The sequence below is a fragment of the Hippoglossus hippoglossus genome, chromosome 20 (genome assembly GCF_009819705.1).
Source record: "Hippoglossus hippoglossus isolate fHipHip1 chromosome 20, fHipHip1.pri, whole genome shotgun sequence".
Lineage (NCBI taxonomy): Eukaryota > Metazoa > Chordata > Actinopteri > Pleuronectiformes > Pleuronectidae > Hippoglossus > Hippoglossus hippoglossus.
In genome coordinates this window covers 5,001,860-5,028,124 of record NC_047170.1, presented here as the reverse complement: position 1 = coordinate 5,028,124, position 26,265 = coordinate 5,001,860, and the positions used below count along the sequence as shown (strand labels likewise).

Genomic DNA, 26,265 nt, shown 5'->3' with positions numbered 1-26,265 from the left:
TTAACAGATGAGTTTCACCTGGGCCTTCTGTGTCAGGTCGCAGTCAAAATACCCAGGATGCTCCTAGTCTTTGCTCAGGAAGGTTCCTAACTGAGTGAAGTGACCAGGAAGTATTTATGTGGCAGGCATGACAACAGAAGGTCAGATTCTCCACATTCTAACGAAGGGTGCTTCAGTGTTTCCTTTCTTATCTGCTTTAGCACAATGGACCATCCTTTGTTTACTATCTACTTATTTCAGAAAACTCTGTCTGTCTGTCCATCTGTCTGTGTGGCATCTTATCAACTTCACACTTGGCATGTGTATTTTTAAGGGCCCAAGAAAGTGCAGTGTTGAATTTGGTGCAATTTGGACACACAATACATTAAATATTAATACACATTGAATAAACAGGTGACCAGGGGTGACATATTTACATAAGTGACATTGTTTATCACCTAACTTTGATAAACAGGTGATTAGGTTCAGCAGCGATGGTACAGCGTCAGGGATCTGTACTGAATCCTGCAGCCAGTGTTTTCTTGCCGTGGCTCGATAACTGCAGGTGACTTTTCCAGTTTCAGAAAGACAGTTTTACCACTGGCCAAGAAAACAACCCATTCCAATCAGGCATGTTTGGAGCTGACACTGCACTAGTGAAAGGAAAGGCAATGATATCATCCCACAATTTATTGCAGCAGCAACATTGATGGAGTCATAACATCCACTGTAAGAGCAGTCAGATTTTCTCAGCACAGCAGTTGTCCCTTAGATTTTATAAGGACAGCAGTCCTTGTAAATTCTCTTTCACATCTTTCCTTGACCGCAACATTTATCATCAAGGTCAAGGAAAAGTTATAGGACATTTTAATCTTGAATTTTCGACCACAGCTCCTGCCTCCACCTCCTTACGATTCATCTCACTACATATATGACACAGGTTGGTTGTATATTTAGAGGTTATGAGTTGTCCAAAATGGACAAGTGAGTCTGCAACCAGAGTGACTCTCAATGGGTGATAGTAAAATAAGCCCCTAACCCACATGAATTTGCAACGTTAAAGTAAAGGGTTAGAGTCCTGACCGCTGAATTATCGGCTTGAAGAGAATAAAACAGTGGGAGTAAGTTGAAGTGAAATATTAATGAAGGAGCGAAGGCGGAGGAATATTTCATGATCAGGACTTATGAGAAGAAGTATAGGTGAAGGATTTACTTTGGTCAAAAAAGATGGTTTAGGGAAGTATTTGTTTGACAATAACAAGAAGGTGTGATTCTTTTGACTGAAATATACAGGTACTGACAAACATGTGTTAATCTCACCTTTATATTTAGGATTCAGTCACATAATTATACCATCTACGTCCCCAGCTACTCTGCAGGCGGTCTTAAGAAACACTTACAGTTGTATTCAGAACTGCACAGTCTTGTCACAGCATTAAATACGCATGAGTTGCGGCACGGTGTAAGCCATGATTAAAATGCGTCGCTTCCACCACTAAGACTTGTCTCTGGTGTATCAGATGGAAGCTTAGCACCGGCATATGCTCACTGCAATGATCCGCCGATGGATGACAGGTGGTTATCCAACTATTTGCATAATTACGTGTGCAAACGCGCAGTCTGCGAGAATGTCATAAACAAATCCATATGGCCTTTTGGGAAAATCAAGATGATTCACACCACGGCTCACAGATATACTCTACTCACAGTCTTCCCTGTGTAACAGACATCAGCAGGATTTCTCACTGAATGTTTTAACTGAGTGTGAAGTGAGGAGCAACTTCATTCCCTATACTTGTTTTGGCAGCTCTGATCAAATGTGGGAACTTTATACCAGGTTGCAGTTGTCGATTGGTTAGATTGGCAGCTGTAATACGGTCCGGTGTTTCCTGTGTAGTTTTCTTCTAGTGGTTTGATTGCTGGGGTAATTTTGAGACTCGGTTTCACTCCTTGGAAACTGTCCAGTATCAGCTTCAGTTGCTAGTGCGGTATTTGTAAATGACCCTTATCTTGAGAGTCATTCCTGACTCGTATGTGCAATTTTGCCCCAATTATGATTATTTTTAGAGTGGGCATGCTGGGCAAAGGCTTCGATGATCATTCACACATTTGTTTCATAGCTGTCTGGGTAATTTTCCAGCTAAAACTGAATTGACATTATATTTCTTTCACTATAGCAGGACTCACGCCAAGCCTAGCCTTCATAGTTGAGTTGTAGTGTTTCCTTTTGGGCTCAGTAGGCTTTTTATAAACACAAAAGTCCTTATAATCACCACTTCCCATGTCTCAGCTGGACTGTTGGGGCTTGTGGCCAGAAAGAGCAGAAAAGTGTAACTGTTGGAACACTGACTTGGAAAGTGATCCGCTCTGTAAGAGGATAAAGCAATAAGTGGTTTGTTGTTGCTGTAACTCTTTTTTTCTCTTCCTACTTATTTCCCCTCCTTCATATTCTTTTCTTCCCACCCTCCTCATGCTCTGCTTTCCCCTCCACAGACATGCCTCTCCACGTCCGTCCCAGCAGCGATCCCTCCCTGACCGCTGAGGTCCCAGTCGGTCCAGACGAACCGTCCAGAAAGAACCCAAGTCGCTGGTCCACAACTGCTGGCTTCCAAAAGCACAACCACAGACCAAACACAAGCACTGGCACTGGCAGTCTGGAACGAAAGGTAACATATTACATACAACTTAACATATAAATCTGCTCAGTGTATTTACCTTGACTTTTGACTGCTATTTAGAGAAATACTCCAAAACTACTACGTAATATGAAGTTTGTTATAAAGGTGTCAATTTAAAAGGCAATTAAAACTCAACAAAGCACAAAAATAACTTTGCATAACATTTTGAATCCAGCAGCATATACTGATTCTCTTGTATCTTACCTTGAAGCTATTTTTCACAGTGCTGCAGATATACTGCAGCAGCATCAATTATAATGTCAGAGATAATGTTCTCTGAAATCTTCTAACCTCCAGCAACCACCTTTTTTTAACTTCCTCACTTAGCTTTCTTCTCTCATTTTCACTCCCACTCTCCTCTGCACCCCGAATCAAAGAAATAACCATGGCATATGAAACCGGTGCTGCCCTGCTCGCAGATATCCAGCAGTGGCATAGATAGTCCTTATCTGAAACTAGTTCATTCTGATAACGCCCTTTCTTGTCTTCCAAAAAGACGAGCACAGATTGTTAAACACTTTCCGTTTGTTTGAAATTCACCTTTTCTGTGGCTTTTTAAGCCTCTGATTATAAATCCTAAAAAAGTGGAGCTCAGGTTTTTCCTCCCCGCGGCTTCCAAAAAAGAAGGGAAGCCAATTAACTTCTAAAATGTCCGACCCATGTGGTGCTGATAGACCTGTACTTCTTGCAAAGAAAGAGATATGTTCCCGATGAAACAGGGAGGTTAAAAAGAGAGAGATGATTGAGTGCTGAGAACGTGACATCGCAACCCTCCATGTGATTAGTTTGTCTGAGAACGTCGTATGATAATCCTATTTAAAGACACTTTAGTTTTCAGAGCCACGACAATGTAACAGCACACTGCTGTGGGGGCGGAGAAGAAAGTTTGGGGTGAAATGGTTGTCAGACCTTTTCATTTTGTCAGAGAAGCTTTCTTATTGGTCCATGTCAAACTTGGCAAATATGTAAGAATGTTTGTGCCTCAAAGATAAGGAGAAATGTAAAAGCAGAAGACCATGAGTGTCAATTAATGCTCTTTCTGACTGTTTAATGCAGTTAGGCCCTTTTTCGCTGCCCTTTGGCTTCCACTCTGCAAAATATTAATATCTGACTGCTTTGCACTGAGGGATAAGCAGCGTTTGGGGTTTTAGATTTCACACAACAGGGATTTATGAACTACAAACAAATAATATCATATTATCATATTACAACAGCATCTGTGACATGACACTTCAAATTACATTAAAAAAATGGGTTAGGATAACTCTACTGGATAACTCAAAAGACAACTTAAAACATACTTTGTTATTACAGCAGGGGCAGATCCAGGGGTGGGGCAAGGGGGGCAATGGCCCAAGCTGAAATTGTATTTGCTGCTGAACAGCCCTTGTCAACATTTTCTTAAATGAAATAGTCACTTATTAACAATACTAAATATGACAATTTATTGAGAATGTTTATTTTCTAGGCGTGTCTGAAGTCCACATTGTGCTCGAACAAATTTTTTAATATATTCAGTGATGTGTGGCTTTGCTCAAAGCTATAGAGCTAACAATAAACAAGACATGAAATGTGCACCTTACTGAATCAGGATTTTGCATGGATATTGGACATATAATCGGCCCCTCTGTGTAGAAATGTGGCCCCTTTACGGCTCCTGATTTAAAGAAAATACAGATCCACCACTATAGTAAAGTTGAGATGTGATTGACAATAGAATTTCTCATACATTTATGACTAAAATAATATTTCTAGATACGTTTTTTTTCAAAGATTTTGACAGGGCCTGAGTGAAGGTAATGTTCTCGTATCCCATTAGGTTCTTGACTCCTATCTGAGGCAGGTGATCAGTTATCTGAATTAAATCAATTTCAGTCATCTTCCTGTCACTGGCGACCGGTATGAAAAGTAATGAGCTAACACCGGGAGGCTGTCATTTTTATTGTACAATTTCTGACAGGGCTATTAGATTTTTTTTCAATAAAAACTGAGTCTTAGTCCCCGTAATCCTCAGTATCTCTTTTTCAACTGTCACGTATTCGCCACGGGTCCAAGATAAAGTCTATTTTTATGTAATCAGCAACAGATGTTGAAGGTATTGCATTGACTGTGATATATTTATGTCTTAGCGCTCACATTGTTCTTAAAGGGACCATACATCAGTGATAAGCGCTGCCAAATGGATACAAGCCACATACTCACCATACACAGACTCTCTCTGTTGTCTGGCATCATTTCACACTACAGCCATGATCAATTTAATTCAGTTACGGCTGAGTCAGGTTCAGTTCTGCTAAATCTCCACAATATAGGCCAGTGGGAATCCTCAGTCATCAGGTAGCACTGTAAACTCATCACGTCTCCAGATGACTTTACAATACCTCATAGTCTGAGTTCTCCACGCTTAGCAGTAACTAAAGGGATTAGCCAGTGGATATGAACTTGTTGATTTACTGTTACTTCTCTGCTATCTGGGTTTCTCCGCATTTTATGATCTGATGTGTAATAAAAGTTTGTGGAGAGAGGTCCTTGGTCGCGGCGTGTTGCGCGGTGGGGGACCGAGGCCGTGATGGCTATCAGGGGCCGTCTCAGTTGAGCCCACATGTCCGGGTGAGTTTTACAGTCCTGTCTGCAGTGCTTCCTCAGGCCCCGTCATGCCACATTCAACCGCACTAAAACACACATGGCTTATTACAGCATGCAAGGGATAGTGATCTGTCTCCTTTTCTTTCACTCTCTGTTTTTGGATCGTACCATGGAGCATTAGGGCTATGTTGAAGAAAAGAAAACTCTGAGATTACAAGAATGAAGTCGTAATATCACAAGAATAAAGTTGTAATTGAAAAGAAAGTTCTAATATACAAGAGTTAATTCGTAGTTAAGAAGAAACATAAAATTACGAGAATAAAGTTGTGATATTGCAAGAATAAAGTCATATTATTATCAGAAAAAATCATTTTACAACAATAAAGAAAAATAAAACATTTGTGGAAAAACAGCAAAGAGAACACATGTGCGCCTAAGTTTCACCTCTATCTGGATTCACAATCTTGAACCAACCTCTTTGTAAAACTATGAAACCCCTTTGAGTAACGTGTAGATATAACCGATATAACATTCAAGAAATCTAAACTCCTGTCTGTCTCACTCTTTAGCTTCTTTTTCATAACTCATCAAACATTAAATGATTCTTATTCTTTGTTTGTCTTAGTGAATGTCTCTGCTGTGATTTTAAGTATTCATTTGCTTTTATTTATATTCACACATCTTTAGCCACCTTGACCTTTAATCACCGTGATTTCAAAGCCAAGGCCATCAGGCCTGGAGTGTAATCGAGTGTACTTGTGTGTGTTTTTGTGCTTATGGCCATTATAATAAGTCAGCTGGTGTTTGACACTACCTTGGCTGGAGCCTTTTAGAAGGTGCTTTTTGTGTAATGTAAGAGCTCAGCTGTGTCTGTCTCATTATAAAAGGCCTCTTATTAGAGGCTCAGGTTTAGCTGTGGGGAGGGGTTAGGGGTGAGGGTGGAATGGAGTGAGCCTTGTATTAACAACGCAGTATCGGTGTGTGGCACCGCTCCAAGACAAACTAACCAACATCCACCACAAAGCATCTGTCACATAGCTGGGATAGACAGCGCTAATCCAAAAAACTGTCAGGCCAAAAATACAGAGGATGGATCAGTCTTTGAAATTGCTGATAAAGGATTTTTTCCAAAAGGCGATTATGCACTTAGTCATTTCTTTGTTGCAGCAGTGGTATGATCAATGTAAGTGTGAGTCAATCTTCTCCTGACAATAGTTTCTGTGTCATACTCAAACAGTGATGTTAATCTCTCCAACACCTTCTGTTCCTCCGCAGGGCAGAGAAGCTCATGCCTATCGGAGTCTTCCACGGGATGCGAGCGGCTGGTCCACTCAGTTCCAGAGAGAGATGACGAGATCCTCCCTGAGCGCCAACCATCCAATGGTCGACCAGTGGCTAGACAGACAGGACCAGGTACAGTTCAATTACATTTTATTTTCACAGTGCCAAATCACAACATATATTATCTTGGTATAAACCCATTAAGACCTAAGGCACCGAGGAGAAATTCACTTTAAAACATAAGAATTATGTGAAAACAACCACCTAAAACCTGAGAGTTTTCTGAGGAGGGCTGACGGAATTGCCAACGTTTAGAAAATGTACATGTCTTGGGGCCTCTGAAGCAGATAGGACATGAACTAAAAACACTTATATGCTCAAACCAACAAAGCTGGAAAACTTGCCTAGATCCCCCCCACCCCATTCTTTGTCCTCCTCCTCAAGCATCTGGTCATAATGGGTTAAATATGTAAAAAAGGTTAAAATATTCTTGTCGACCTGCCACAGCAGTCCATAGCTTCATGCTCTCTAGCATAGCAACTATTCCTGTGAGTTCTACACAGAGATAGAACAGAGCACTGCTACTTAATCATTAGTCAGTCTTGGAAGATTTACTGGTTTTGGTCTTTGGAGAAAAAAGTTGGATCTGTGAATTCCTGTGGAGGTAGAGTACCAAGTCAGGCAGTTATTATATGGATACAAGAATAGTTCTCAGCCACTCAGCAGCCATGTTCCTGTTATGAAATATCTTACTGAGTGTCAGCAACATTTAACATATGCCCTAAGGCAGCATGAGTAGACTTGTCTGGCACCTGTATTTATACCATCTATCTGCAGATCATCTATTTTGGTATGTTTCATACCATCCTCCATTGTGTCATATTGTATCATATCCTATTATAGTGTCACAACAAGGTAACCACAGTAAAGACAGATGACAGAGCAGTGATTACAGCGACACTCACTCCTCACTGCCTAAGCCAACGAGAAACTAAAACACTGACTGATATCAGATTTCATGCTACAAGTGTAATTCTGTTGTATGTCGCAGTACTTTTTTATAAAGTAACATTGTACAGTCTTAGTCATTGGCAGCTTGTCTCCTTGCTTTACACCTCCTCGCTCCGTCGGCACTTTGTGATTGTCTCACTCCGTGACTGGTCCCTCTGCTCGTCAGCCTGTCAGAGGAGCGAAAAAAAAGTTCCCTTTAAAAGTTATTAAAAGTGACAGAGGCTCTCTGCTGGGAGAACAGGAATGACCTTGGGAGGTGTCAGAGACGCTGAGCTCGACGTGAGGAGTTTGCCTTTCGCCGATCGCTCCCTCAGCCACTGGATCTGACCCATGTAGGAGGTGTTTAATTGATCTCTCTTTCATGCCACGGAATAAGGAAAGAGCAAAGGCGTGAAAGATTTAGAGTTCAGTGAATGCAAGAGCAACTGTAGCAGCAAGTAAGTAATAAAAGAGTTCAAATATAAAAAACTTTATTGAGATTCAAGTTAGTGAACCTTTGTCCGATGGCTTGTTTCACAGACAAATCTCCGAAAATGGATTCCTTTCTTTTTTCTTGCCCGGCTTGTCACTTAAAAGTCAAGGTTACAGTAATATCTGTCTCTAGGAGTTTTGACTGCCTTCCTCTTCCTGATGTTTTTTGAGGAAATATTTTGATTCCCCAGTTTTTCTTTGCAGATGAGACAAATCATAATAATACAATTAGAAAGAAGCTTTTTAGTGCAACATAAGAATGCAGTATTGCTTGAACAGGAAGCCACAAAATACAAACAAATTTCTAGGGTCCTGAGACACTTTCTCTACCAGCTTCTTGTTATTACACCCCCTTGCCTCATCGTGCATCTGTAGCATCTTCTCACACATTGGTAGTTGAAATAATGGAAGACTAAGAAAATTAACAGTAGTTAGTTTGTAGTGGTCATAAAACTTTAGTAGCTGAAGCTCGTCCATCATAAATCCAGATGAGTGTCCTCCAACACACCTTTCTTATTCAAGATATCTGCCTTTTAATAAACATTATTGTACATCCAGCCACAATAAGAGAGGGTATTTGTCGTAACATCTCAGAACCTGATACAAATGTACACACATTCATATGCTGAGAAATTTGTATTGATCTTTTCATTTAACAAATTTATTTTGCAAGCAATATAAAGTGTATTTACCAAGAAAAGTATTAATTAGATGTAAGAGAACACACTTGAACACTATGAACATTATTTTTGTTAAACACTTAGAATATTACTTTTATTTTTTATAATTTATTTAATAGATTTTACAGATTAATGCTCAAATTACAAATTTTTAGTACAAAAATCTGAAGAGTAGGAAAAGAAGCATCAGCCTGTAAAATTTGATGAATAACCGCAGGAGAATCTCTGTATGAGAATTTATGGATGGCAATTACCTAAGTCTTTGTACTGTGAAAGCTATATGAACAAGATGATTCACAAAAACACAAATCCGTTCATTAGACGTGACACAGTGTAGGTTTCAAAGGGCCACTTAATTGCCCCGTTGTTTCTTTTTCTGTCACTCACTGTATATCAGCCTTGATCGCTGCTTTTCCCTCCCACACATGACACTTTGATATTTTGCTTCCTTTGTCTTTTTGATGGACAGGCAGCACAGCAGCATCGGATTGTTAGATTGTAAGATAAAAATACACAGAGTGGGTTAATTATAAAGAACTGAGATCACTGCTAAAACGCAGACGGAGATAATGAGTTTCCACGCGCACACACACGCTCACACTGTATATGCCAAGGTTTTAGGGAAAATCACATCAATTAGGACTTGTTTATTTATCATGGATCATGTATCTGCTGTACTTCATTGTTCTTCTTTATGAGTTAAATGCAAAAGCAAAGAAAACGGGCATCACACTCATTTCTCTCGCTTCACTGGAACAAATGAAGCACACACTACTTAATATAGCTGCTGTCAGACATGCACTGAAATCCTGGTAATCTCATGAATTTATCCAGAGGGGCTGTATGTGAGAATGCAAGTGTCCGAGTCAGTTGCTGCGGACATTCTCCAGAGTTTCTCATGTCAGCCCCTAGTAAAGACTCTGGATAATGTCCGAGAGCCCATGTTCTCCAGAGGATTTACTGCGAGCGAGTGGGTGTCTTGATGATGTTTCTAACACACGATCGACACAAAACTTAAAAGAAACAAAAATAATACAAATATGTCAGGATGAAAAAGAGGAGCCATACACATAAAAGATGCCGAAGAAGTAAATGACATTCAAACAGCACATTGACCCGTTCCCTATGTGCTTGTTGTGAACGTGTCTGAGCAGAGAATCTTCTGCTGAGTTCTTCATATAAGAAAGAAAAACACCAGAGAAAGTCCCAATTGTGCAGATATTCGGAGTTCATGTCTGAAAACAGTTTAAATGTGTTAGGATGTGTATTTTCTCTCTTCACTCTTACTGGACCTGGATTTTAAACACTCCCTCATCAAATCTTTTCCATTAATGGTTGTTCTGCCAGGTACCATTTGGTGCACTCTTAAAGTGCTTTAGTTCAGCATTTATATTTAAGCAGACCTTCCCACCCCCTGCTATAAATTAGGAATGTGATGTCTATTCTTAAAATACCAGAGACTTCCTGGGGAAGTTGGATGCACGACACCGCACAATCTGTGATTCAGTCGTCACCGCAACAACCCAGAGGTAATAAAGTCAGAGTGGTTTGCAGAATGGCAACTGTAGCTGCAGTAGTGGTTCTCTCAGGATTTATTTCCGATTACACAGCGTGCTTTCTTTGTAGGATGCAGTATTCTCATATGTTCAGCACACACACCGATCACAAGGCCATCTTGTTCTAGTCAGTGTCTTATGTTTAGCTCACCCATTTAATAAATTCCCTTTGGTGTCAAACAGTTCTCTCTAAGGAGCTTCAGCAGCCACACACACACACACACACACACACACACACACACACACACACACACACACACACACACACACACACACACCGCACCCTGCCAACTGTGCCATGGAGAAAAGCATGCTCTATCAGCCCATGAATGCCAAGGCCTTATGAGTTATTGTTTACATAAACAGCTGACATTAACCAGCCTGTTATCCTACTGATGAATGCTAATGAGCCTTCCCACTCAGCCTCACACACACACACACACACACACACACACACACACACACACACACACACACACACACACACACACACACACACACACACACACACACACACACACATGCTTACACACATTTGGATCTGGCTGAGTGCTTCTCCACACTATTATTTTGCAGCCTTGAAGAGGGACCACAGGCCGTTATCATGAGCTGCACCAGAGGAAGGACTGACACCAGTCACAGAGGAATTTACCTAGGACTGCCAAATTAGTACGTGCAACGTCAAATTAACTTCAACGTGTCATTATACACCTTTTTAGGTGCTCAATACAAAAACAACAGTCCTACAGTTCTAATTTTCCATGATTAATCTACAAGAGAAGTGTGTCTGATATAACAAAATGTACTCCGATATAAGGGGTATACACAGTGCTTGTTGCTATAGTGAGTGACAGCCAACAACCAATCACAATTCACTCCTGATCAGTTCATCAAACAACCACAGCAGCCCCTGCAACAGGAGACAAACTGAAGATTTAGTTGCCAAAAAGAAAAGCAACTGTAGTTTAATGGTTTTCTTTGGCTACAGAAAAGATTATGTTGACCAAAAACAGGTATTCAAGTCATCTGGAGAAAATTCCTCTTTTTTCATCCTGCATAAATTGAAGTATTGTGGAAAAAGTATAATATATCATTTTCTTTACAATGTTGTGCAGCCCTAGATTCAACCCAGTCAGAATGGCTCACACAAGGGACACAGAAATGTTTGAAGTTTATCCTGAAAGCTCAGTTTTGGGGTTTTATAAATATAACTAATAAGTATCCTAATATGGTCTGAATTCATTTATTAATTTATTAGTAATCTGCTTTGAAAATTTAGTTCCAAACTGTTTTTTATTTAAAGAGAGAGAGATATACTGACACAGAAAGAAAGAAAAACAAACTATTACATAACAGAGTCAAAAACATATCTGAGTAGAAACAGCTCTGATCAGACATCTTTGATCAAGACTCCAGCTGTCGGAGTGCCTCCTTCTTTTTGTTGTCTAAATGAGACACCTTGTCTGGCGAGTTTTAAAGGAAACCCAAAGTGGCGAGGTGCCCGGCTAAATCACAGAGGCAACATGTTGAAAGAAGATGAGTCCGTTTGACTTCAAGCCGGTAGGCGAGAGCGAGGAGCAGTGTGAACACACGCCTTTGCTTTTATATTCCCACATCAAACGCTTCTCAGCAAACAAACACAGATTGCCATTTGTGAGCTTGTCAACAAAATGTTAGTTTTCTGTCCTTTTTTCTGCCTCTGTCACTTCAGTCAGAAGCCAGCAGTTGCACAGAGCAGCATTACTATTGCACAGTTAGTGGCTGTTACAAAGGAAGCCCAGGTTTATGAATATGTATTAAATGTTTTAAATTTGTAAATCTTTCAGAGAAATGTCTCAAGCTTTAAAGTTTAATCCCAGTATTTGTCAACCTTAGTTATTCACATTTTGTTGTCTGGTTTGTTTGTGTAGCGCAGCAGCCACTTGATCTCAGATTCTCTTTGCTACGTTGGCTATAGCAGTTAATGAGTATTTCCAAAGGACGACTCTCTGTATAGATTTTCAATTGAACTCTAGGTTATGCATAAAATAAAGTCTTGAACAAAATCTCCAATGTTTGCATAATAGTCAGAATGAACAAAAATAACAGAAAAACACACATTGACAAATACAGGAATTCCCCTTTGCATACAAATCAGCTTCTTTGCTTGTTCATGACTAAACGGCCTTATTTCAAGATTCAGATAAAAAAATGTGAAAACAAAAACAAGCTTATTATTACTTAACTGAAGTCTTGAAGTGTAGGAGCTCTACAAAAAGACTAAATATATCTACATATTAATTCCCCAAATGGTTGTCTGTCTCTCTGTCTGAAAACTTGTGAACTAAGATCTGAGGATTGACGGTTGCTCGTCAGACTTCTGAAATAGCCGACATGCAGTATATGAATAAAAAAAAAACAGTTTCGTCAAAAATTCAAACTTGAACAGATGATCATATTTTGTTTAGTTAAAAAAAAAAAAAACAGCCCCCCAGAGCAATTGTCATTGCAGATAAACCAGATAGGATGAACACAACGTTTTCTAACTTCACTCTGCACCATAGACTGTTTATAAAAAGCTCTGCACACAATAAAAAGTTACAGTATATTGTGGAACTGTTTGAGGAGGACTCACTAAATGTGAGGTAGCGTTGGCACATTAATGCAGGCAATGAAAACAGCCCATTTCAAACAGGCAGGTTTATTATGGGCACTGCACTAGCTGTATAAATTAGAATACTTTGGAAAATCATTGAGCAAGTCACATCTGCACAAAAGTTAGCATTTAATTCTCAGCTGTGGTTGGTGAGTGAGTTTAGTGAATGAGTTTACTCTGCTGACTAACCTGTTGGTGAAGCCCACACAGTGTGCAGACACTGAGGCAAGCTGCAGGCAAAGTTAGAGCAGTTGAACGTGGAGAGAAAACAGCAACAACCTCCGAACCCTCCCTATAGGTCTCTCTCGTTCTGTCTCTCTTCCTGTCTTTTACTGTCTCTCTGAATGACTTAGAAACACATGAGCTCACCTCTCCATCCTCACTCATCCTCCGCCTTTCCCTCGCCGTGCAGTGCTGTGCGGTGAAGTGTTCATACTGTATGTGTCCGTGCATTATGTTCGGGTAGATCTGTGTCAGGGTTTGACGAAGAGCAGGTAGAGGGGTTTTGCCGTGTGCAGGAGAGTGCACAGAAAAACAGAAACCCACATTCCAGAGCAGTGCAGTCAGGCCCGTCGTGGTGTCTCGTGTCTGCAGAGAGGACTTTGCATTTCTCCAGACGCTCTCAGTTCTCCCTGAAACACACAGGAAGCACATTCAGCTCCAAAAACAGTCAGAGGCCTACATGAAAGGGCTCGTGTGCCTGTTTAGTCTATAAAAAATCACTTAAAACTGCATACATGCAAGATATACGCAACATGTCTGGTCTAATTGCAGCTCTGTGAACCTGACCAGTAGGAGCTGCTGTGTATTCAACAATGACTCCAAGCACACAGCAGTGTGTTTTCTCTATTAAGTATTTTCTCTATTTGTATTCTTCTTTGCATTTCTCTTTCTATTCACTGCAAAAAATGTGTATTTCAAAAATTATTTTAATTATATGAATAAATTTAATGCAAATCTTTCTCATAAATAAGTCAAAAAGATGGGTTGTGCTGCATATGTCGAGGTTCTCTGGTCTCACACTTTTGACAAGCTGTTTGTTCATGCAACTTGCCGCATTCAGTCTGCAAGTACTGCATGCATATGAATACTTCATCCACTACTGTGCTTGCCATATTTCTTTATTTTTTTTATTTTCTAAAATCAAACTCTCTGTTTTCATGATTTTGATGCTTTTTATGTTATGCAAGGACAGAGCAGCAACTTTGCTCATATTGTCCTGTAGCATCCACCTGTTAGCACTCATGATATTTTTCTACAGTAATGTAGAAGTCAAGTCAGTTGCCACAATTCTAAATGTTAGGCGATGTAAAAACCCAAAACTGTTCCGAAAATATTGGGACTGAGCATACGTTGGATTTTCATTTACAGCAAAGTATATATTTGACAACTTTACTTAAATAAAAAAAATAAAGATGTGTTCTGCCACCAGCTGCGTGTAGAACCCTGCAAAGAGCCCACAGCAACAAAATGCAATCCAGATTTAGTGTCATTCTGTCATTAGATAAGTGTGTGTGTGTGTGTGTGTGTGTGTGTGTGTGTGTGTGTGTGTGTGTGTGTGTGTGTGTGTGTGTGTGTGTGTGTGTGTGTGTGTGTGTGTGTGTGTGAGTGAGTGAGCAGGTAACACACACTGTTGGTGGCATCATTTAGTTGATTCATTCCCCAGCAGGGAAAATAGATTGTAAACGAGCAATTACGAAAATAAGGCAATTTAACATCTCATTATTAACTTAACATCTTTGTTTCATAACCGTGATAATCACAATGGGCCATGGTGTGTGTGTGTGTGTGTGTGTGTGTGTGTGTGTGTGTGTGTGTGTGTGTGTGTGTGTGTGTGCGTGCGTGCGTGCGTGCGTGCGTGCGTGCGTGTGAGGGAGAGATTCATATTGAGGCCACAACAGTTAACCATCCACCAGATTTTCTGCCCAAAAGCTTTTCTCTCTTGACTCAGTGTCCATAGCATTCAGAGGCTCTGCTCTCACCTTCACACACACACACACACACACACACACACACACACACACACACACACACACACACACACACACACACACACACACACACACACACACACACACAGGGTAGTGACAGAGAATGATATAAATAAGTGTTTAGCGATTCAGAACAACTTTCAAAACATAACACATAGCACAGCAAACAAATTCCCAAGGACAGTAAGTGAAAAGGCTGTGGGCAAGGGACTAACAGACAGAGACAAGGCTGAAAATGCTGCTTTACCTCAAAAATGGGAATCAGCCTCTTCTTTTGTCCCACAACAAAGTTTGTTGTCACGTTGGCCCTTGCCTTACCCTTGAAACAAGACGTGTCTTGTTTGTTCTGACTCTTTATTGAAAATCGTGCAAATTACGTCTCTCTTCTTATCTCGTTTGAACAGGAGAGAAGGCGGTAGACATTTTTGGAAGTTGCCAGCACTTCTTCTCTATCAGCTGTACTTGCCTGAAAATGTTTAACCTGTCTTGCTCTGCAGGCTGTGTGTGTGACTAGACTGTCAAAGTTGAGCGAATACAAGCTTCAGAAGGCTTATAGCGTTGTTTTTGAAAGGAGATTTTTATGCCATCTTTCAAATTTGATTATTTATATGCAAAAAATTCACTCAGAGATAAGAAACCTGGGACTTTTATCTTCAGAATTGTATTCTTTCCAGGCATCTGAAAAAGAGTTAGAGCAACAGAAGTTAGAGTAACGTAATCAAGACGTCCTCATGCTATTCAGTAGTTTAAATAATATGAATATGAAAGGTCTTAGGTTCCTTTTCTCTGTGGTTAATTACTTAATTGAAGTTTTGTTCAATTCTAATTTACTTCCCACTTCAAAACAGTTTAGAAGAGGAGGATTTTCCATGGACAGTGGAAACGTCCGTCACTGTTTCTCAACTGTCCCTTTACCCTCCTCTTTCCTATTCCCCCCTATTTTTGTCCAGCACCTCTACACTATCAGTGCGGCAATCGCTCTCTGCACTGCTGGTTATGAATGTGTTAATTCTTGATTAGCGTTCACGCATTTGCCTTCTCCGATTTGCTCTGTGGAGTGAGAAATCACTTTCTCAATGAGAATAATTGAACACGGGCAGGGGGGTGCCAGCTCATTACCCACAAATCACAGGGAGCAGGGGCACCTTAGCTGAAGACAATAATGATTTCGGGGAATAAAGCCGGGCTGTCGGCGTGGAATCCAAGCAGCTCGGGTAGCAAAGAACAAAGATGGGAAAGGTTATCACTGTCTCTGAAGGTGAAAACATTTTGTTCTTATCTTCCTGCATGTTTTAAGTTGAATCAATGTGCCTTCCTCAGAGGAGTCAGTGTCAGTGGCTTTGGAGGGAAGTGCTGAGTCATGTTGTAGGAGGAGCCTGGTCAATATTCAGGGACAGTGTTTCTTGTCGAGTTAACTCTGGTTCTCAGCTAGGGGAGATCATTTTCCTTAAAAATATAATTTTAAGACGATCAACACCAAAACCTTTCTCCAACTCAAAAGACAAGAGAGTGACAAAGCCATCGATTAATATATTCTGCAACAGCCACATCGAAAAGCGAAGCTCTTTTTATTCCAGATGGACTTTGGTGATTGACAGAGCCCCGTTTCCCACAGAGTAAAGCCATTCACTCCTATTTATTTGATTTCTCCCTACTTTCTCACCCTCTCCTTCCTTCCCTGCTTTCTCTAAAATATGCCTCACAATTCCCCTTTCCACTGAGTGCCAAATGAGTTCACTCCGACACAATGAGCTCCATTGTCACAATAGGCTTTTCTCACTGTTTTATAGGTCCCATTGGTGGGGGGGCAATGCTTTTAAGTTGCTGCAGGAATGTAATAAGGCCCCGACCGACAGTAAACATCCACATCTCGGCGGCAAGAGAGAAACATGAGATGGGCTGCTTTGCTATCTCGGACGAAAGGACCCGTTTAATTTGCATTGGCTGGAGAACAAAAGCGGTCACAGTCGGATACGAGTGGAGAGGAATGGGGTGGTTTCATTTCAGAGCCAAAGAGACGGAAGAATAGAAACCTTCTGAAGAGAAAGGGCGAGGAGGAGAGAGATGGTTGCGGGCCAATCAGTCCATTTCTGTTTCTTCCATAAAGATGTAGCCATGGTAGCCAGCCACTTATTGCCACTCTGCTAAGAGGTATTATTTGGATTCATAGATATTGCTCTGTTTTGGATTCTGAACCATTTCTAGCTAGTTTAATATCAATATTTAAGCTTGCGAATTGTAAAGAAGCATAATAGTTGTAATTTTACCCAGTAAAGCAAGTGTGTCCATCACCTGTCAAATGTTCTGGAAAATTGTCTTGATCATTATATCCACCATCATTATTGTACTTTGGAAAAATATCCCTGTAAGTTTAGGTTGAGAAAAGTAAATGACTGATGTATGAAGTATGATGGAGAGTTCAGACAGCATCTATATGAAAGTAAGCCTTAAATTTGTGTCACATTTTTCTCCCCAAATGTAAATTAGTATTATTCTGCAGTTTCCGGAAAATACAAAATAGTTTAAAATGCCTGGTGTCAGGTGGCTGTGACACCTCAGAGTTAAATGTTGCATATGGAACGACCCAAAGACAAGAATGAGGGAAATGTTTTTTAGTTTTTTTTCCTTCTCTGCCACCTAAAGCTAAAATCTTGGATGTTGGAGCTTCTCAGCAACATAATAATCCAGCACCTTGGAAGACAAATCATATTATGCTTGACAGAAACTTTCATAAAGGTAACATGATGTTGCCAGTGATAGATTTCCTCCTGTATCTCAAGCTACTTAAATTCCTCATGTTTCAGTGAAATAAATGGCCACCAACGACTGTCTGCAATATCTAAGGAAAATAATTTGAAAACCTATTGTACATTTATGAAGATCGTCTGCAGGAAAACACGTAAAAGTAACAGGTAAAATCCCATTGAATTTGAAACAGCCTAGATCATGTTAATGGTGTCGTTTTAGCAAGGAGCACCACTGTATTGGAATTTTCTCTTTCACTCTCTTCTTCATGCTCCAGCTATGGGAGCTGTTGCATAGAATAGCACCCCTGCTGAGCTCCATCACAACATACCCTGATATTCTCATGTATTCATGATTTCAACCAGTACCACGCTGACAGCCTTTCCCATTTAGAAAACGGTGCAGCGCAGAAACATGAATTGGTTTATGTGTCTGTGGGGTTGGAAGGTGAGACTCCTGCTGATGTTGTTATGTGATTGGCTGAAATACGAACAGATGCTCTGACATGTAAGGGCGCCTACATTATCTACCCTTAGTGTGTTTGGTGTGCGTATTGGAGTGGTTGTCTACACATGTACAATATTTGTGTTACAAATTTACAATCAATGCTCCGATCTATCTTGTTTGTCAAAACACTGAAGATTTCCCCATGTCCTTATCTCATCAGTGATTGCAATCACTTGTTGTATTTAGCTAGTAAATTATCATCAACTCCTATCAGCCAACTCTTCTGATCAATCAATGCCTTGAATAATTGTAAGCTACACTCATCGCATTCAGAGCCTCAACACACACAAACTCTGGACGCAATTGTCTGTCAGCACCTGTATGAGCCTGACCCGCACCAGTATTTAGGTTTGTTTGTCCGAACCTGACCTGATGTTGTCCTACATAGCCCAGCCAATGTGACCAAACCCACCCTGAATATCATTTCAGATTTTTTGTCCGAACCCAGCCTGACGAGACCCGACCGTCTTGGGTACTCTCAAACACAAACCCCAAAAATGTCTCTTTTATATAATTAATTTAATGACCCCCCCCCCCCCCACCCCTTCTTTTGCCTTCCTCTTCTCCCTCCCTCTCCACAAAAGCACCCACCCCTGCCTCCTTCCGACACCCTGCCCCACCTGTCCCGCGTCCACTAGATTACCGTGGCCGTGCTGGAGTCTTTTGGGACCTCTCCTCATTACTGGCCCTCCACAGGCCCCCCCATCTCCGCACGGCCCTCTTCATTTAGCCCCAGCTGAGAACAAGGTCTCCTCCAAATGGCTTTCTGTCTCCCCCTTATCCGAGGATTTCAACTTCCAATTAAAATGAAATGGAAAGTGCCCCCCCCCTCCAATCCCACCTCGCCCCACACCGCTCCCACGACGCTATACCGATGAACGCCCCACACTCCATCCACCCCCACCTGCTCAAACAAGGCAGCAAACAAGCGCTGATCTGTGGAATGGGCCGTTCGCCCCCTCTAATAACTTGCTGCAATGTGTACCAAAGCTTTACTTTCCACTAAATTATTCATTGTTCAACATCATTCACCCTCATTCCCTCGTCATCATTTCTTCCTCCTTCATGTTCAGTGTATTTAGGTTTTGAGGTCACAGTGTGTTAAAACAACCGGAGACGAATGAGGTTCTAGAGTGGAGAGCTGCTCTCCTATTTTCTTTCCCAGCGCCTCCCCAGTGATTACTCGCTGATACATTTGCATCACAGTAAATATCGTATTAAATAGTTGATATGACAACTTGGCAGTGCAGCACGTGTAGTTTATTGGCAGCCACCGTGCTACTCAATAAGTCAGTTTGATTTTGACTCACACAATTGCAGGCGGGGGCGACTTAAAATAATGAAAAAAAAAGAAAATGTATTTAATTACAATACAGACCCGAACCACAGGGGCTCTTGTTGAAATTCAAACAGCCGCTATTATTTCAACGGGGGTAACATTCACTCACTGACCTTCACAGTTTGAAAGATGGATTAAACATTGTGAGTAGTGGAAAGCAGACTGTCCTCCCACTTAATAAGCTGAAAATGATGATTAATCTGTGAAAAGCACCACAGAGCTCCTTTTAATGCATGGGTAAAGACCCAGGATTCAGCTGGGCTGCGCACTCACCGCCCTGGATTATCTGTTCAGAATCACGTCCCCACTCTTGAGCCAGGTGTCTGGAAAGTCATAATATCCCTTTTGAACTATATTTTATGCACCAGAAACTCTAAATCTGCTTCAAATGTCCCCTTTGAAGGGCTTTTCTAATGCAAAAAAAAGCTACGCAGATTCACAACTCTTTGAAACACGTCCACTGTATTCAAACAACATTATTCACAGAGCTTGTAAGAGTAAGAAGTGCTCTGGACAAAAGCCGGTGACGATAACTCAATTCACAGTAATTCCTACCCGTTTGAACCTCCGGCTCTCTGGTACAGGAGCGGTCTGCTCCAGTTGCCGCTGTTATTGATGAGGCTTGGAAAAAGTCTTGGGCCCCTCCGTCCGCCTTGGGCCTGTGTTATTGACCTGGTGATTGATTTAAGCCCTCATAATTAGCAGGCCTAATTTAATTAAAGTGCAATTTAACGATGCAGTGGGCAAAGGCATAGGCAGCTGTGTCATTGATAGATCAGTCCAGGACTGATATGAAGCAGGCGCTCACAGATGATGTATTCCACACACAGCGAGTCTCCCACTGACAGAAGAAGAGACAAAATATTGTAGACAAGAGAAAAAAAGGGACGATGAGAGGAGTAAAAATAAAGAGGTGGGTTTTTTCGTTTTTTCAAATGTCAGCCTGTCAAACAAACAGCGCTGTCCATCTCCCACCCCCACCCCTCCACGTCTTGCCGCCCTCTGTCCTGATGTGGACAAATGCAGCCTCACGTCTCTGATCTAATTTGCTTAACAGCATCAGGAACCTGTCTGTCCCTGTAATTTGCTTCAAGTGAATCCACATCAGAGCCTAAAGTTTTACGAGCCAGAAACCATATCTTTCCAAAAAGAAAACAAAGAGGGACAGATTTGGAGGCTGGACATTTTTGTTGATTAGAAGGTGTTTGGTGATATTAGAATGCAGATATTTCAATGAATAAAAAGATGAAGCCTCATTTTATTCTTATATAAAACAGTAGGCTCATAAATGTGTTTTTAATAGTAATAGATTTCTACTTTTCTCATTTATTCTTCAGGTAAGGTCAAAACATAAGAATATTTTTTTTCTGTGTTGCCATCTAGAAGATGAATGTTTCCTGTTATATACAATAAAGTGGAAGCATTAATTTGATTCTGTAAAGCTGCATTCATGGAAATGCTCTCAATTCAAAACAGGTTCCTAATACCCAGCTCCCACTCCTCTGTCTTCGCCGTGCACAATTTACACACAAATTTGACTCCCTCTCCTCATTATCAAAAGGAATGGTACATCTAATCTGGAATGCAAGTGCTCTCCTTTGAACGAGGCTGGAGCCCATGGGTGTGGGGTGTGAAATATGAAAGACAACACATGTCCTCATCAGAGGACAGGCGCCGCTCCGTCTCCTCTCTTTGGCAAACAAACACAGAGCTGTAGTATCATAACCTCCCTCTATATTTCGCTCCTTCTCTCCCTTACGTACGCATAAAGCAAGAGATGGGAGTCACCAGGTCACTGCTTTGATTCTCTTCCACATCTACAGTTTGTGCTGCACCGTGGAGCTAATAGTTTGCCAAATAGATAAAACATTCAAAGAAAGGAGGCCTAATACAGTAGGTACGCTGCATATTCCATGTGACTCCCTTCATTTCAACACAATAAATCCGGATTGCTACATATTGAAATAACTATTAGCTTACATCATCGTGTTCCTTGAGATCATAACAATATAAAGAAGATAATGAAGGATGCTGAAACAGTTTTTGCCTCTGCTGACAGCCACTTAGTGCCATTTGGAGAACTTGTGGGTAGGATAAAAGAGGTCGTTATGACATTCATCATCCTTTAACTGATTAACTCTTCGCCCAGCCTTTTACACTGTTTGTCTATCCCCAACATAAATGTAAATAAGTGTCTCACAGTCTTAGTGATTGTGACATATTAGTTGCTGTAATGGCCACGGAGTCCGATGGGCTGCTGGGGAATCAAGGGTTAAGGATTGCACAGAGGGTGGGGCTGAGTCGTCTGGGTGCAACAGTCATGTCCAATCTAATCACTGAGGCCATTTTGGGGCCTAATTTGTTCCTAATGACAGTTTTCTCTAAGGGGATGGATTGGAGGGATAGAAGGCCTATTGTAACATGAAGAATAATCCATGTATGGCAAATTGTGACACATGTATGACCAGGTCAGCCTACATCGTGGATACGCCATCCATCAGCAGCTGCTGCTCTATATTTTGACATACACTCGTTGGGATCATCTGCTGTTCACATTGTGTCCAAAGCCATAAAGCTTCTTTTAACAGCTGATTGAAAACAGCGAGTTTCTGGCCCCGGTTAAGTATTGATAATTGCTTTGTGAGGTCAACGGAACTTTAATGGGACTATTAGAAGTTATTACCTGCAGCTTGTCTGTATGTCAATGCCATTGTGTAATGCAGCAGTGCTGTGAAGTCCTGTTCGGTCTTGTTGTACAGTGTTTAGTCGAACTGCATTAACTCGAGGTAATGAGGGTACAATTATGGCTCCTTAACCTTTTGTGACGGAGGAGAAAATCCTCCACTCCTGCTTTTTTCTCTCACTTACACCTCTGTTCACTGAAAGCAGAATATTTTTACATGTTTGTAGCCAGGTTTGTTACCTTTGGCCTGTTTTATATATATTCAAAAGAGGCGTACGTCACATCGCATAATTCATGTTTTATATTTATAGCTGGCCAATTCAAGAGGGAGGGCAGTCTTTGTAAATATTTCAGCAACCATTTTGACAAATAGTGTTGAATTCCTTGTTTCCTTTACCCTCGCATGCACCCTTGTTGATTTGGAGACTTTTCTATACTCTGTTCTTTTGCCACCATTGTTCAGCTCGCCACAGACAGCTCATTGTAGCTCAGCATGTGACATCGTCTAACAGGGAGGCCCGTTCCACACATGAAGCCGTCACACAGATGTGGACCTCGGCTCTAGAGGAGGGGTTGAGGCCAGTAACACACCATTTGCTGTGACCTTTGAACCTGTCCTTGTTAAGCCCTTGACGCCACAGATACGCTCAGGAGGGAACCCCCCTACTCCTTTCACTCCCTCGTATCCCCAAGCAGCTACATGTTGTACTCGCCCATGGCTAATGGCATGACACACACAGGCACACACACGCACACGCACGCACGCACGCACACACACACACACACACACACACACACACACACACACACACACACACACACACACACACACACACACACACACACACACACAGTAGGTGTCCTTAAGGACAGTGGTTGATGGAGGTTGACAGCTCCTCAACACACACCCTTTGCCCCAACCCTCGAGCTGAGCAATGGGTTACAGTGTGAGTGTGTGTGTGTACATACAGCATCTCTCTTGAGCAGACAGCTGCTACCTCCCTCCCTCCTCCTCTTCTACTTCTCTCACTACTCTAACCCCTCTGTCCATCTGAAGGTAACAAGACTCTGCACTTTGCAGCCATCCCTCCCCCTTCTCTCTCTCTTATATGATCCTCAATAATCTAATGCAACAGCTGTCAGATGGCCAAGCCTCAAACCCTTACTTTTGCTTCCTTTCATTGTCAGGCTGGTAGGTTTCTGGACACAGATCAGGACTCCGAGCCCTCCCTATGACATGGAAGGTGGGGCAGAGAAGAGGAAGGGAGGGAGGCAGAGGGAGAAAGTGAGAGAGAGAAAGCTAGAATTGAGTGCCTTCGGGAGTTAAAACGCTGTGTTGCTTCCCCACTCCACCGGTTACCAAGGGATCAACAGGGTGCTAAAAGCACTCAGGGGAGGAAGGAATGGAGGGTTTTTAGAGAAGGAGAAAGGGAGAGATTCAGAGTGATGGAGGGATAAAGAAAGAGAGAAGAGAGGGAGTGAAGGAGCCCAGAGAATTGGAGGCTGTTTCTCCTCTGCTGTCACTGTGTGCTCTGCTTGGTCACAGTCAATAAGTGAGTTGGCAGTGAATATAAGGAGAGATGACTTCTTCCACTCCTGGTCACAAGGAGACACTGACCCCTGCGATACTGACTCGACAGTCAGTCTGTTGGGAAGTCGGTAGCTACTCGTCAGGACTTCCCTGCAAGAAATGTCAGTCTTAACAAGTCATTTCTAATCATATTTCTGTAGAGGTGGGATGTGTTAGCCTGGTGAAAGCTCAGACATTTGAGACCACACAGTATGAAATAATGAAGCCGCTGTGCCCTTGCTGGGTGAATATCCCCACTGTGACTCTAACGAACCCCAGTGGCCACTGAAGCACTGCCGCGTGAATCCAGTGTCATGTGTGGACCGTGTGCTTCTGTTGGCGCTGGAACCCGATTGGCAGTTGAAACATGTTGTTCAGAGACTGAGCACATTCCCGAGAAATAAACACAAGCGCCACCAAAGCCAGTACAGTGTAAGATGAGTGTTATTTGTTTTAGCGAGACAATATAACGATATGTTTCTGTTACTTCAGCACATTTTTCATAAAAACTCTACAAATCCTCCTAAAGCCCTGAGATGATTCTGCTCCAGTACCCAACATCATTCAACTGCTCCACAGACGTCCTTGGAACTAAAGTCAATATCTGAGTTAGGGGTTTGTAACACGGATCACTGCACATCTTTCAAGGAGAAAACACTTTAGGATAAATTTGAGTGAAAATCGCACCCTGCCGATTTTTCCGCTTGTTTTTGAAAATGCAAAGATATTAACCATGAGGCTTTGCAGTTCTCCCCCTTGTTTGTTTTTTCTGCCCAATTTCCTTTTGTCTTTTCCCTGCTCCATTGCCAGCTCACTGTGACTTGCTCACTCATGTTTTTTTTATCACCACGTCCCTCTTTTCTTTTTTACAGTTTCTCCCCAGTTTTTCAAACCTGAATAGAAATATCACCTTGTTCTTGTGCAGCTCTCATACCTTCTTTTGCTGTTCCGTCGGGTTATTACCTGTCACATCCACACACTCCACCTGTTTGCACTGTGCTTTTGGCCTGGTGCAACTGATGGATCCCTTCACCTCACTGCTCTAACTAGAGGAGTGCCCATTGCAAACAGGCCTGTGCTAATGCTGCGGAGCTACTTCAGAATTATTCCTTGTCATTAGTGAGTCCTCCTCAAACAGTTACAATATACTGTCACTTTTTATTGTTTCTGTGCTGGACGTTGTGTGCAGATCTTTTTATGAACAGTCTATGGTGCAGAGTGAAGTTATACAACTTTGTTGTCTGTTATGTTTGAATGATTTACATAACTGCTGTAACTTTTTCATACATTGCATGTTTCAGAGATCTGGTAAGCAGACGACACAATCTTCACAAGTTCACAACTTCTAAAATTAAAGCTCTGTAATTCAACTTGATTTGAAGTATCACAGCAACGAAGCAAATGTTTGTTGTTGCCATCCGTGAATGTCTTTGCCAGTCTGGTATGGTAATATAAATATAATTAATCATCTAATCTAATTATCAAATCTAATTATCAAATCTGATTATCAAATCTATCTGTCAGTCATTTTTACCCACAGTTTGACTGAGTTACTGACCACTGCTGTGGTTCATCCGAGGACGTAGACCCGTTCAACTCGGTCCACAGACTAAAGGCCCACTGCTCTGACCCCACTGACTGCTTTAGAGCGCTGATTGCCTGTTTTTATTTATATTGAACATATCGCATGTCCCAATCTCACCTTACTGTGCACTGCACTTTCTTTGCAATACACATACCAAGTGTGAAGCTGATAATATGAACGTTTTTTGAGATATGCGTTCCAAATACAGACGGACAGGCGTTTGTGTAATTAGTGGGAATATGGTAATAATCACAAATGCAATGAAAGATGCTTAAAGAGGAAGCAATGTACAGTCACATAAACAACCACCTACAGGAGCAAATTAACAGGAGACTGTTGCTGGGAGCATCTGTCACCAAAGTTAATTATGTGTCACTTTCATTGATGATACACTGTGAGACAGCTCGCCTCTCTGATCACTCTGTTTTCTAATGAGACGAAGATGTTCAGCACCAACACCCCTTTACCAAAGTCTACATATTCCTGCAGCTTTCATACCTCTGCTTCTGCCAATCTTGTCTTATGACATATAATTATAAGGTCTTATATTTATTCTGCGTTTCCAATTTCACCTGCCTTCTCCACTCCTTGCTCTCCCGTCTTTATTTATGGATTCCCGCATGTGGCTGGGCCCTTTGTACTGAGCATATATATATATATATATATATATATATATGTATGGAGAAATTTCAGCCAACCAACCTGAGGGGTTTTCATAAAGAGCATTATAAGAAGAAGTTCTCTGCAGGGAGCCCAGGACCCCAACTGACATGTAATTAAAGGTGGGGTGGCTGGTTGACTGACTCATTTTCATACGGGACAGTTAGAGAAGGGAAACAGACAGGTGGGGTGAGTCGAGGTCTCCTAAGGCAGAACGCTGATGAAATTTCCATGCTCCCACTGCACCTTACCCCCCTTCTCTAATAAATAAATAGGGGGACGGAGTCTCTCTGCCCCACTACTGCGTG

The 26,265-nt window shown here is 41.6% G+C and overlaps 1 protein-coding gene across 5 annotated transcripts in view; it reads left to right on the top strand.

The window, feature by feature from the left end:
• Nucleotides 1–26,265, top strand: part of LOC117754004 (partitioning defective 3 homolog) — a 342,820-nt gene that overhangs the window by 132,043 nt on the left and 184,512 nt on the right. For all 5 annotated transcript variants that reach the window (XM_034572613.1, XM_034572611.1, XM_034572615.1 and 2 more), the window contains exons 4-5: nt 2,473–2,645; nt 6,519–6,656. In XM_034572613.1, the coding sequence (XP_034428504.1) occupies nt 2,473–2,645; nt 6,519–6,656 (311 nt within the window). The remainder of the gene's footprint in view (nt 1–2,472; nt 2,646–6,518; nt 6,657–26,265) is intronic.